This window comes from Bos taurus, chromosome 5 (assembly GCF_002263795.3).
Source record: "Bos taurus isolate L1 Dominette 01449 registration number 42190680 breed Hereford chromosome 5, ARS-UCD2.0, whole genome shotgun sequence".
NCBI lineage: Eukaryota > Metazoa > Chordata > Mammalia > Artiodactyla > Bovidae > Bos > Bos taurus.
Window position 1 is genome coordinate 27,521,490 of NC_037332.1, and position 13,959 is coordinate 27,535,448.

The window sequence follows — 13,959 nt, forward strand, 5'->3', positions numbered from 1 at the left end:
TATTAATTTCATGGCTGCAATCACCATCTGCAGTGACTTTGGAGCCCAAAACAATAAAGTCTGCCACTGTTTCCATTGTTTCCCCATGGGTCTACACAAACTCCCCAGGGTGTTGTGCCAGACTGACCTGATCTGTGAGTTTCTCACTTGCCTGGGATGACCCTGAAACAGTCCCATAAGGACTCAGCCTCCCCCTCCAGCCCAGTCCCTTCAATCTAAAGCACCATGTGGATGGACTTCCTGAGCAGACCCCACCAGCCCTGGGCTCTGCTGCCACCTGCAGTAATGCAAACTTCACCCAGCAGCCACAGGCACATCCCTGTACCTGGCAGGGCCTGCCCTCACTCCCAGCACACCTGCCCAGGGACTCTCACCCTTGTTCTGAGTGGTCCCGCTGGTCCTGGATGGGTCTCTTATTTCTGAAGGCAGTGTGGCATTCCCAGGTCTCCTGAGTCCCTGGTTCCCCTTTCCCATCCTCAGTGCCCAGGCCCAATTTGAGGTGGAGGGGTGTGTGTGTGTGTGTGTGTGTGTGTATGTGTGCACGCGCTAGGGGCATGGGGTACCACTGACACAGGCATCTCCCTCTGGACCAAAGCCTCCACTCCCTCCTGCTGCCAAGAGGCAGAAATGGGTCTTCCATCCTCTTCAATAAGCTGAGGAGAGCTGAGCTTACAGCAGGTGAGGTTTAATGGGCTGTCCAGGCTGACAGAGCAGAGGACCCACCCATCCTCCATCTCCCATGCTCGGCTCCGACCCTCCTCCCCTTCAAAGGGCCCAAAACCCTCTTGGCCCCACCCCGCCACTCCAGGTCTACACCACCATCTGGCCAAGGCACAAGAATACATCCCTGGGTCCAGGCCAGCAGGACCCCTGCTTAAGGGGTGGCGGCTGGGAAACCATCCCCTCCTTGATCCCCAGTATGGCCTCCTCTATCCACCCCAGACTCCACCTCAAATTTTTACACTAGTGAAATCAGGTTAAAGAAAACATTAAAAGCAGACTTGAAAGGATTATGAAATCATAAACGTGCAGAAGAAGTGAAGCCGGTGGGTGGGGCAAGGAGCAGGCCCACTCTCTGCTGAGTGAGAGGGTGCGGAGCGGAGCAGCAGGGGTATTTCTGATAGGAAGCAAGGATCCCTTTCCCTTACACAAACCCTTTTGGTCCCCAAAGTACATTCTTGTGTATTATCCATTTAATCCCCCCAACAACCCTGGAAGATAAGAATGAATTCCACATTACAGCCAAGGAAACAGAAGCTCAGAGAGGTTAAGAACGTCCCCAGAGCCACACAGCTAGGAAGTGTCCAAGCTGGCATTTAAACCAGGCCTTCCGATTTGGACTCCCTTGCCCAGGTTGCTAAATACCTGCTGCTTCACCACGGGTGACTATGATCTGAAGATTACTTGGTGCCAGCTGAGGCCACCTGCTCCTCGCTTCCCCAAGGCCTCTGCCATACTTGGAAACACAGGTGTGGGATGTGGAGATAGAAACCAGCTAGCCTGGTGCTAGGCAAAGACCTGCAGTGGCTCTGGCTGTGAAGTCAAGGGCAGACCCTGGAGAGAACGTGGGGCGTCCAGGGAGGATCCAGGAACAGCAGCACAGGGACAGCATTCGGTTCTGGCAGGCTCCCTGGAGGAGTTGCCACCCTCAGAGGAAGTTCCTCTGCCCTTCTTCCTGAAGTTCCTAACCTCTCAGGGGCCTGGCGAGCCTCCCTGGGGGTATAGACGACATCCCCAGGTCTGTACTCAATGAGCATTAAAGAATAGCCATCATTATGTTAATAAGTGGCCCCAGGACACATAGGAAAGAGGGGACTTTGGAAAGAACCAAGAGTTCAGAACCTGTGGGAGCCAGAAATCACAGTGTCCTCGAATAAGAAAAGCTGCCTTCCTCCCCCGTCTCTGCGCAGAGCAGTCTCTGAATGTTCTTCCAGGAGTGACAATTCCAGGGCTGGCAAACAGGGTGAGCCCCTCCCCTGGCTGGTGGTCTTGGAAGGAACTGGGACTCACAGGACCTGTTTCTTCTTAAAGAGCCAAGAGACAGTGTCCAGAGCAAGTTTGAAGCATCAAGGCTTTCCCGGAACTGGGTTCTCCCATCCTTTCAGTCAAGTGGGAGAAAGTATCTAAAGGGAGTCTCCCCATTATCCACAAGAGGCCATTATTGTGGCCACTGAGAGTTAAGTGGTTTGTAGTTTTGTGGGTGAGAAATGAAGGCCCTGGAACAGAACCTTTCAAGCTGGAATCCAGAAGGTTCTAGGAGACCATGAGCTCAACCCTCTGCCCTGCAGGAAGCATGATCAAAACAGCCTCTCTGGACCTGAACCACCTCCAAGACATGCTGCTTGAATGGGTTTGGGCTCTCTTGATCTATCTGCCCCTGAAACACAACGATATACCTGAGAATGTATCCTGTATGGAGCCCCGAGGACAGAGGTGATGATCTCTGGTGGTCTCCCCCAACCTGGGGCCCTAGAACTTCTTCCTGGAGATGGTGGCCCCAGTCCCTACCCCACACTCAGCCACTCCAGACTGTTGTGTTGAAACCCGTCTCCAGGTGTGGGTTGAGGCCATCTCACAAGGAGACTGCGGGAAAATTAATTACCCTAATGTATGTAAACGAGCTTTGAAGATGAAAAGTGCAAACGCACAGTGTCCCTAATAACATCTTCAATACTTTTACGGAGGCCGGGAGTCACTGCTGAGCTCACCTTTAAGACGAGTCCTTGGAGAGTTGTTGGCAAACTCCCCAAGCCAATAAACAACATAAAATGACTTTTCACTTCTTTCATGTAGCCAACCCCAGCTCTCTCCACCAATAAAAGGACCGAGGAGGATCAGAGGGTCCAGAAGCATCCTACGTAGCGCACCCGCCGCTCTCAACACTCCCTTGCTCAAACCTCCATCCACTCAGACCCACACCATGTCGTGCCGTTCCTACAGGATCAGTCCAGGATATTCCGTCACCAGGACCTTCAGCTCCTGCTCCGCGGTGGCCCCCAAAACGGGCAGCCGCTGCTGCATCACCGCCGCCCCTTACCGAGGCGTGTCCTGCTACCGGGGACTGACGGGCTTTGGCAGCCGCAGCGTCTCGGCCCTGGGCTCCTGTGGGCCTCGCATAGCGGTGGGCGGCTTCCGTGCTGGCTCCTGCAACCGCAGCTTCGGGTACCGCTCCGGTGGCGTGGGCGGCCTCAGCCCTCCCTGCATCACCACCGTGTCAGTCAATGAGAGCCTCCTCACGCCCCTCAACTTGGAGATCGACCCCAATGCGCAGTGCGTGAAGCACGAGGAGAAGGAGCAGATCAAGAACCTCAACAGCCGGTTCGCTGCCTTCATCGACAAGGTCAGTGAGGCCTGGGATGGTCCAGAGATGGCCCCGGCCCTGCCTTCCCCTCAGGAAGGTCCCAGTCTTCAGGGGAGCCAGCGTATGGCTGCCAGCCACCGGAGGGAAATGCAGGCCAATCTTCACAGAAGGATTTATTTTTCTCATGTAATTCCAGCAAAGTGTATCTATACCGCAGCCCAGCATGGTCCAGAAATTGAGTCTGTGCTGTAAAGGGTTTGTGCTTCCAGAGACAAGACAACATGGGAATATCCGAGCTGCCGTGAAACATTGGGCGCTGGGTGCTGGACGAGCAGAGGGGCAGTGGGGAGAAAAGAAGGCCTGTGGTGGGGCATCTTGGGAAGCAGTTGGAGCTCTGCTCAGAGCCCTGCCGCCTCCCCACCTCCCCGCCTCTGCTCACAGTGCGAATCTTCAGGCCTGTTGCTTGTCCCCTTGATAGAACCGGCTTCATATGTTTGCTTTGAAGATTAACTGGGCTCCTGTGCAATCAGTGCCGGCACATAGAAAGTGATAAATGTTAGCTGTTAGCATTCTTCCAAGGACAGTAGTGGGCGAGGAGATGTGATAGGCAACCAACCAGGCTTGCCAGGCTGCTTCATGGGTGCAGAGCTGGGAATGGAGGAGGGGAGGCCACTAGACTGGCGAGAAGAGACCCACCGGTGCAGAGGGTGAGAAATCCCCAGCTGCCCTCTGGCTGCCTCCCAGAAAGGTCACAGCTGCACCTCCCTTCGTGTGGGCTCTGTCCATGGGGCCTTACTCCAGCAGAGGAGATAGGACCAGACTCAGGTCTGGGACCTGGGGTGAAGGACAGTAAGGGGGACCTTCTTATTATCACTTTCTTTAGTGATCTCAGTTAATCCTTGAAATGACTCACTGGAGTAGATATTACCATCTCTATTTTTTTAATAACAAATTGAAGCTGAGAGCTTAGGGAGCTGCTTAGACAGACTGTTCATAGGGTTCTCACGACTGAGCAACTGAACTGAACTAGATAAATCATGGTGACAGGCAGGTGAAGGAGGCTCAAGGAACGTAGGATCCTGACTCCTGACTAATTATGAGATGATAAGTTAGTCATTTCATACCTTGGGGTCTCCTTTTCCCCTCCTGTACTATAGGGGAAATAAGATCTCCCCCCATAGGGTTGTGAGAATTGAATAAAATTGATTGGTAGGTGCAGTCATAGATAAAGGTGTGTGTGTGTGTGTGTGTGTATCTTAGCACAAGCCCTGGGACCACACAGTAAGTATTCAATAAATGTTTGTTGCTTACATGAATAAATGAAGAACTTGTAATTAAAGTCATAGTTAAATTGGTTGAGCACTTCCTGTGTGTCAGAAACTCTTCTAAACACTTTACATGTAGCAACTTGTTCAATCTTTACAACTTTAAGGAAGGTACTATTATCATCTCTGTTTTGGAATGAGAAAACCAAGCACCCAGAGGTGAGACAGCTGCCATTACAGTGGCAGACCTGGGATGTGAATCTGACCTTTGGCCTCAAGCCTGGGTCACTCCCACCCACAGTGCCTCCCTGGGGGGCTGGGAGCAAGGCCCCCTGAGTCGCAGGGATTCCAGGGCTCAACCCCCGCCTGGCCCCGGCTGTTCAGCGGGCACCAGGGCAGGGGAAGAGAGAACTCTGGGGAACCAGACACCTCCCGGGGCTCCTCCTGAGTCTCTTTCTCCCACTCTGGGCGGCAGGTGCGCTTCCTGGAGCAGCAGAACAAGCTGCTGGAGACCAAGTGGCAGTTCTACCAGAACCAGCGCTGCTGCGAGAGCAACCTGGAGCCCCTGTTCAATGGCTACATCGAGACGCTGAGGCGGGAGGCTGAGCATGTGGAGGCCGACGGCGGGAGGCTGGCCTCAGAGCTCAACCACGTGCAGGAGGTGCTGGAGGGCTACAAGAAGAAGTGAGTGTGGCACCACCTGTGGTAACAGGGTTAAGGGGGAAGGCTCTGCCCACAACCCTCTTGAAGCAGCTTCATTAAGATTCCTGCCTGTCTGCCAAGAGGGGCTGCCTGCTACCCAAGAGGATGGGCAGTAGGAGCCTAGGTTTCTTCAGATTCTTTGGCTCCACCTCAACTCCTTGGAGGCCCATGGGTCTTAGAGATGGTTTCAGAGGAGTAAGGAAGCCCAGTGGGGTTCCATGGCTTTCTTGCTCCTCCTGCTCCCCTTCCTGACCCAGGCTCCACATCCACTCTGCCCGTGGCACCAGCTCTCTTTGGATCTAGGATGGATGGAAAGATGATTGTAGACCTGGGCATGGAATGTGCATTCTCTGATCTCATCCCAGAGGCAGCAGGACTCAGGTGGAATGAGCCAGGCTGGGACAGGGCTAGCCCACAAACAATGCACAAATAGAATGGGGAGAGAACGGGATAACGTTTGCAGAGTTCACCCCATTTGACTCCCAGAAGAGCTTGCCCAGGATGGCTGCCAAACCCTGACTCCTCAGCTCCAGCCTCTGACTCTCTCACACACAGGTATGAAGAGGAGGTGGCTTTGAGGGCCACAGCGGAGAATGAGTTCGTGGTTCTAAAGAAGGTAAAGGGGATGGGCTCCGGGAGGGAGGGAGCGGCACCTCTGTGCGCACAACCTCCAGTGGGACTGGTCGCCACACCCACCCAGAGCACCTTCCCGGGGCCTCCTCCCACACGCTCGCCCCCTCCTCTCTACCCCACCACCAGGATGTGGACTGTGCCTACCTGCGAAAGTCAGACCTGGAGGCCAACGTGGAGGCCCTGGTGGAGGAGTCTAATTTCCTGAAGCGCCTCTATGACGAGGTGAGGGGGCCCCTGCCAACCAGCCTGGAAGAGGGGAGGGAAGGTGAGGGGACCCAGAGCGGAGACTGTGTGCACATTCACCCCCTGAGGGATGACAGCATGTAAGGAACACACACACACATGCAAGTGGGCGTACTGTGAGGCTGTCACAGACACGTGCACGTGAGCACCGAGGACTGTGGAGCACGTGTGTGCTTGGGCTTCTCTGTGCTTGTGGTCTCTGGGTGTTGCCTGTGTGTGCCTGTGGCTGGTCTGAGTGCGTATAGGTCTCTACATGGATATGAAAGTGTATACGTGGGGTGGAGAGTGCGGGGGGTGGGTAGGGTGGGTTTCCAGTGAGAGAGGGGTCTTAATTCCTGGACAGATCACTAGTCCTGGCATTCATACCCGAGCTTCCCTGCTGAATGACGTTGAGTCAGGCCTTTTTCATACACTGGGATTCAGTTTCCCCATTTGTAAAGTCTGTCCCCAGCTGATCTCTAGAGCCCCTTCCAGCTTCACTGATGATGTACCTGTGTGTGAACGAAGGCGAGTGGGAGTCATGAATCATGCATGACCAGTGGGTCCCCCAGGGAGTGGACAGCCCCCAGGGGTAGAGCATGTGACCCAGACCAGACACCAGAACCAAATGCATTGGCTTTTGGCACCCACCCCAGGAGATCCAGATCCTCAACGCCCACATCTCAGACACCTCAGTCATTGTGAAGATGGACAACAGCCGAGACCTGAACATGGACTGTGTTGTCGCCGAGATCAAGGCTCAGTACGATGATATTGCCAGTCGCAGCCGGGCTGAGGCTGAGTCCTGGTACCGCAACAAGGTGAGTGGTCCAGAACACCTGCCTCCTGGACATGGCACTGGAAAGGATATGAAGTGTGGATTAGAAAAGGCTTCTTCTGCCTGGGGACTTTGATCTTTAGGGATGTCGAGAAAGAGACAGATCTCAATTTGGGTGTCAGAGCAAGGTGGCCATGTATAGTTGCACACGCTGAATACTGTGCAACCTGCACAATTATCCAAGTTGTCCTGAGTGGATGAGCTGTCCCATCCTGAGCCTCAGGAGCCTCTCTGCTTCCTCTCAGTGTGAGGAGATGAAGGCCACGGTGATCCGGCATGGGGAGACCCTACGCCGCACCAAGGAGGAGATCAACGAGCTGAACCGCATTATCCAGAGGCTGACAGCTGAGATTGAAAATGCCAAGTGCCAGGTATGGGTTCTGGGAGGGCTTGAATACCCAGCACAGGAAAACTGTAGCACCAGGCCCTTTGCCTGCAGAAGAACAAAGGTCTAGCCCTAATCAGGCCTCAGAGTGTGCCCGTGAGGAAGCAGGGGCCCAGAGAGGGGGCTGGGGCCCTGGCACTTCACACAGCACAGGAGCTGAGATGAGCCAGATCACTGATATCCCCCTTCTGGCCACCCTGCAGCACCATCAAGAAGAAATGATGAAAAGTGTCCATCACCTCCCTTGTGTTCATAGTCCCATTAACTACCTGCTCATAGGAGGTTAACCTAACTTTTGTCTGGGATCCTTGCCCCAGCTCCCTTGGCTCAGATGAGCCTAGCTGCGCCTTCCCATCCTCACATCTCCTTCCCCACAGCGGACCAAGCTGGAGGCCGCAGTGGCTGAGGCTGAGCAGCAGGGTGAGGCGGCCCTTAACGATGCCCGCTGCAAGCTGGCTGGGTTGGAGGAAGCCCTTCAGAAGGCCAAGCAGGACATGGCCTGCCTGCTCAAGGAGTACCAGGAGGTGATGAACTCCAAGTTGGGCCTGGACATCGAGATCGCCACCTACAGGCGCCTGCTGGAGGGCGAGGAGCAGAGGTGAGGCTGAGGAAACCTTGGGAGTCTAGAAGGAGGCGGCCCTGGTCCTCTGGGGGTGAACTTCCCTGAACCCAAGTGGGAACTGCATCTTTGCCCACTGCTAGTACAGCTCAGGCTTCAATAGAAATAATAATTTATGAACACTTTATTAGGCCTGTGCTCCGTGCTCATTTTAATCCTCACAAACCAGGTATTGTTTTTCCCATCCAAAGATAAGGAAATAAGGCCCAGCGTTCAGCGACCTTTTCGGGGCTACACAGTTAATAAGCAGAAGAGCCAGGACCCTCATGCAAGACTTGTGGCTCTGAAATCCACTCTCTTCCAGTAGCTTCCTACAGGAGGCTGCCGCTTGGCCTGCCCTGGAAGCCAGTACATTATAAGGTCGATGCAGTCTATGCTATAGCTCTTCATTGGTACCAGGCCCTTTCACATGCTTTCTGTAAGCCTGATCGGCACTATCCAGGGTGGGCCAAGTCATTCCGATTGGAAGCAGCACGTGGATTTCATAGCTTCACTCACCTCTGCTGAAAAGCAGAAGGCCTTGTCTCTGTGGTCAGTGAATAGTTAAAGGAGTGTGAGCATTTAAGGCAAACTCTAGGGAGCACTTCCTGCCTCCGGGGAATTGGATCTGTACACAGCAGGGCCCTCTCTGTGCCTAAGCTTCAAGGAAGCTGCCTCAAGGAATCCAGCTCAGTGCTTAGAATTAATTAGACTTTTCTTTCCTGTAGGCTGTGCGAAGGAGTGGGCTCTGTGAATGTCTGTAAGTACCTGCTTGAAACCCCCCTAGAAAACTGGCTTTATTGATGGGCAGATTTGAGCCGGACAGCCTAACCTACAGGACCTGGAAAGTTCCAGACCTGGGAGGGGGCCTTTCATGCCCCCTGCTCCCTCCCCCACTACGCCCCGCCACGACCCCCTTACCTTCTCCCTGGAGGCACTAAGCAAAGGCATCTTTGGGCGCCCTCCACTGGTGAATGTGTGAACTGCATACCCGGGAAATAAGAAGGCAGCCTCTTCGCCCCTGGGCTGCCCTGGTTGCTCAGATGGCAAAGCGTCTGCCTCCAATGCGGGAGACCCGGGTTCAATCCCTGGGTTGGGAAGACCCCCTGGAGAAGGAAATGACAACCCACTCCAGTACCCCCTTGCCTGGAAAATCCCATGGACAGAGGAGCCTAGCAGGCTAGAGCCCATGGGGTCACAAAGAGTCGGACACGACTGAGCGACTTCACTTCACTTCAGCTTTGCCACTGAATCTGGGGGTACTTGCTTCCTTCTCGCCTGGGTGCCCTAGAAGGCTGAGGTGCTGAGAACAGGATCTGAGTTATGAACCACTAAACTCATCGGGGAGGAGGAAGCTCATGCATGCAGAAGCCCTTGGGGGCCTGTCCTGGGGTTGGTGACATCACTGCGGTCCATTCAGCCCTCCCTGTCCCCTCTCTTCCCACAGGTGTCAGCAGCTCACGCGGTGGAGTCACCTGTGGGGGCCTCACGTATAGCACCACCGCAGGCCGCCAGATCGCCTCGGGCCCCGTGGCCACCGGGGGCAGCATCACAGTGCTGGCGCCCGACTCCTGCGTCCCCTGTCAGCCCCGTGCCTCCAGCTTCAGCTGCGGGAGCAGCCGGTCTGTCCGTTTTGCGTAGAGTCAGAGGCCCCGCCTGCATCCCCCCAGCACGGAAGGGTGTGTGAATGGGAAAAAAAAAAAAATTGTGTGCTTGCTTCCAGAATCTTCCATGTGTTCCTACAAGGGAAGGACCCTCCGCCGCTCTCCGCACCACCTTCTCCTTTTAGGGAGTTGTTTTCCTGGTTCTCCAACAGGCTTCAGTTAGAAAGAGTCATTCCCAGCCCTTTCACTCAACTCCGATTTGAATGCTAAATTCCCGCGGCCAATTTGTGTTACTCACCAAGCTCTCTGGGACCCTCCCAATCACCCAGGGCAGCTGGGCATCATGAAAACTCAGTCTTCCTCTGGCACAAGGAATAAGCCGAACCATCCAGTCAGGTCTCCCTCAACCTTAGAATCAGAGAGGAAGCCGCCCCCACTCCAGCAGATCCCTTGTCCTGGCTGGGAAGTTCTCTGCAGGAATTGCCCCTTGGTCATTTGAGTTTGTATTTTGCTTGTCTCTCTAACTGATTGCCTTCTTCTGGGTTAACCTGTTCCAGCCAAAATCCTCCTGTGACGTCCGAGTTGAGAGGCCTCTTGTGGGGGGAATTCTTTTGACTTTGGACAGGTCTTGCTATTCAATACACCTTAACAGATTTCAAAGAAAACGCCATGGTTGCTCCAGATCGCCCCCTGCCGGCGCAGGGGGAATCTGTCCAATCCAGAGCAGGTGGGCTGGAGAAGGGGAGGCCACTTTCTGGGTCTCCCTCTTATTATGACTGTCTGTGGGTGCCGTGCCTTCTGGGTTGCCTCAATCTGTGTTTCAATAAATGCTGCTGCGATGCAAAGACATGTGATCTTGTGAATGGCAATGTCTCCGACTGTTGCCCTAATGGCCTGGGAGTGAGCAACGAGAATGAAGACAGAACACAAAATCTGGTGCAATGGGTCAGGGGACCTGCAGCCTCTATTGGACTGAGGTGCAGAGTCCACTCTGAGTCCAGCTTTTATTTCTAATGGCAGACTACAAAACTTTCTTTGATCTTTCTTCCCCAAGACACTACCGTGACATAGTCCAAATCTCCTTGTTTTTACCCCAGGCCATTCTCCTCTAGGATAGTCTCAGGACCAGTCAGCAAGTGCATAGGCAGTGTTCATACCTGACACTGACTTGGTGTTCCAAGGTCCATGCTTTCATGATCCCAGTCATACTCCCTTCTGGGTCTGGCCTTGGGGTTTGTAACAAGGCTATTATTCTAAGAAAAACGTGAAGAAAAATCACAACACAGTTTTGTAACATTTGCTGTTTTTCCAAGTGCTACTTCTGTGAAATTTCTCAAGGTTGGGAAAGCACATTATTAGGAATTCCCACTACATCCAACTCTCCAACATGTCTGACGCTCAGCTCCCACTTGCTCCATCTCTAGCTGACCAGCCCCTTCCAGCCCCAGCCCCCCAGTGGTGCTGCCTCTTCCTCTCCACTTCCATAGCCTGATTCCAGCTCAGACCCCTCAGTCCTGGACCACAGCTCCAGATTCCCACATGACCACTTTCTCCTCATTCCTCACACACACCTCCCCCCAACAGCCAGAATCCCAAACTCATGGCTCTTATCCCCTACCACCTGGTTCAAACAATTTCCCAGCATATGCACGTGCTCCTTAGGCCAGACACAGTCTCCTCCAGCTCGTCTTCCCACACTTGCTCCTCAGTCCTGTACAACCCCTCCACCTGGATGCTCAATTTCTCAGATTCAGGCTCTACTTTGTGGAAAGACTGCTCTCTGAGGCCTCCAGGGACCATCCCACCTGGACATATCAGCTACTCCACACCCTTCTTCCTATTTGCCTTTGCTCAGTGCTCCCTCTGCCCACCTTCCCTCCTGCTTCGTACACACACACACGTTTCCCTTTCCTGCCCGACAGCGTCTCAAACCCTGAGGACTTCTGACTCTTTCTTTGTGGCTCAGACCATGGCTATCACTGGGTGTGTCTGGACACTAGATCAAGCTGGAAGTTTCTGGAAGAAGTTCCAGGCAATTTCTCTTCCTGGCTTTGCCCCCAACTAAGTTCCAGATGGGATTCCAGAACATGTCAGGCCTGGGATGTTTGGGTGAACTCAGGCTGGTCGAGCAGAGGTGTAGACATCAGCCCTCTTGGACTCATCTCCATCTCTCCATTAGAGAACAGATTAGCCATCACTATTCCGCCTGCTGGCCTCCTCTGCTGCCCCATCCCCTAGCCTGTCCCTGGAAGGAAAGTTAAGGTCCCCTGCATTCTGATGAATCCTCACTTCAGGCCCAAAGGGCTGCAACTCCAGGGAGACTGCTGGCCCTTCCTGAGTGCCGAGGCGGCTGCTGTTTACGGTTTGCTGGCTGATACCAGACAGGACTCCTCCAAGTTTCTGGCCCCCTCCCCTTCTTTCTCCCACCTCTATGGGTCTCCAGGGCATGGTCGTAGTCACAGTAGGCCAACATTCAATTTAGGGCACGTCATCCATCTACAAGAAAGGTTAAGTCACCAGGGCTGAAACGTCAGGAGATCAAAATTTGAGCATCAGCTCTGCCATGTCTCAGTAATGCGCTGTGCAAGAAGTGGCCTCCATGCTCTGGGCATCAGCTTAAGGGTGGGTGAGATAAGCATTTTCCAGCCTTGCCACTTCCTGTGGTTCTGGGTCTCTGCAGTAGCCTGTGCTTTAGGAAAAATGCCTTGATGTTACCATGGGTCTGGCTCAAGTATAACTAAAAAGTTAAATCTGATAAATAAAAATATAACATCATGCATTGAAAAGTCAAACAACCAGAATCTGGGAGTTAGCAGCTATTTAATAAGTTTCCATGTTCTGTGCATAGCAGCCCGAGGTGCCATCAGCTTATGAAGATGAAACTTCCCCTCCCCCGCCCTTGCGTTCAACAGCAAAAATGCAGAGCCATCTCTTCTCTTTTCAAAGGAAAGGAGTTATTCCTTGCAGAAAGTCAAGGATACACTCCAAGAGTAACTGAGGATTAAAGTTTCATTACAAAAAAAAAAATTTAAGGAAAAGTCAAGTGATCTAAATCTCTTGATTAAGAAAAAGCCAGAAGAGCAAGGGGCCCAGACAATAAAGCAGGCCCATGTGGGTGGTTCCAGAGCTTTCCTGGAATCTACCCCCCGCCACTTTTTCTTTAAACTCCACAAAAGCTAAGAGCTCCATCAAGAGAAAATCAGACCTTCTGTCCATTTTCTACTCTTATTCAAACATTCAGTGCCCTTCCCTCAAATACAAAGGCTCTCCATCTGCTTAGACTTCGGGGTCTTCTCTGTCCCTTCTGGAGGCCACAAGCGCTCCTTCACCGAGTCGCAAATCCTCTCTGCTCTGGGCCATCCTCACAAACACCCACACCCAGGCCATTCCTCCCAGCCCCAATGTCACCAACTGCTCTCTGCCTCAGTCCTGGGATCTTGGGAAACAGAAACTGAAGCCAAGCATGGTGAGAAAAACAGATTAACCACATGACCAAGGAAATCACGAAGTCTAACCCTCTTTGGAATGGACATGGACATGAGAAATGACCATTTCTGGGAATCACCCCTTGTCTGGATGCCCCGCTGTTATTCCCTCAGTGGGCAGTGGACAGCAGTGGTGAGAGGTCAGTTGCCAGGGAAGGGAGCGGGTCAAGGCAGCACTCAGAGGTTGAGCTGTTGCATTGAAAATGAAGGAAACTCTGGAGACACAAATGTGCATATACACACCCTCCCCCATCACCATCAGAAAGGAAAGGCAGAGCTTCCCCCATTTCTGCCACCCCCCACCTCCCCTACCCCATTCTGGGGCAGAAGGGGCCTGGTACAACTCCTTTCCCTTCACAGAGGCGATCTAGTGGCTCCCTGAGCCCAATTTTCTCCCCTGCTCAGACTTGGTGGAATCTAGACCAAGGAAGTGCCCAAGATGAAGCCCCTGAAAGACCCTTTAAGCCCAGGAGGAGAGACCAGGGGGCCACCACACTAAAAAACATCTGGGTCCTCCCGGGTTTCCCAGGGACCAGTGAGTCTTGTGGGGACACATTCTGAAAGGCACCAGGAGGGCAATGCCAGGGAGAACTACTCAAAGGTCTTTGTATTTTGAGATCAAATATGTATTCTTGGGGCAAGATATCTTCCACCCAATTGGGTCTTTTTTTAAATCTTTTTTTAAAAATCCCAAATAACATAAGGTGTCAGAAATAAGTGTTCTTCCTGTAAAACAAGGGAAAGAAAGTCATCCACCAAAACCCCTCTCTCCATCTCATCACATCCAGGGAGGACACCCTCGAATCTGAGGGGACTCTGAACCGACTTCCCTGGGGGCACTTCTTGGGGGTTGTCAGTGCAGGAATAGCGGGGGGAGAGAGTCCCAGGTGGCTCAGCAGTAAAGAATCACCTTGCCAATGCAGGAG

General features: G+C 53.2%; 1 protein-coding gene across 1 annotated transcript; it reads left to right on the forward strand.

Annotated features, from left to right (window-relative positions):
- The first annotated feature begins 2,868 nt into the window (after positions 1 to 2,868).
- Positions 2,869 to 10,397, forward strand: KRT85 (keratin 85). The gene is given in 9 exon segments (NM_001075913.1): positions 2,869 to 3,340; positions 5,042 to 5,250; positions 5,824 to 5,884; positions 6,028 to 6,123; positions 6,780 to 6,944; positions 7,207 to 7,332; positions 7,724 to 7,944; positions 8,673 to 8,704; positions 9,392 to 10,397. Coding segments are annotated over 9 exon segments (1,524 nt in total). The 5' UTR covers positions 2,869 to 2,920; the 3' UTR covers positions 9,586 to 10,397.
- Positions 10,398 to 13,959: the final 3,562 nt, after the last annotated feature.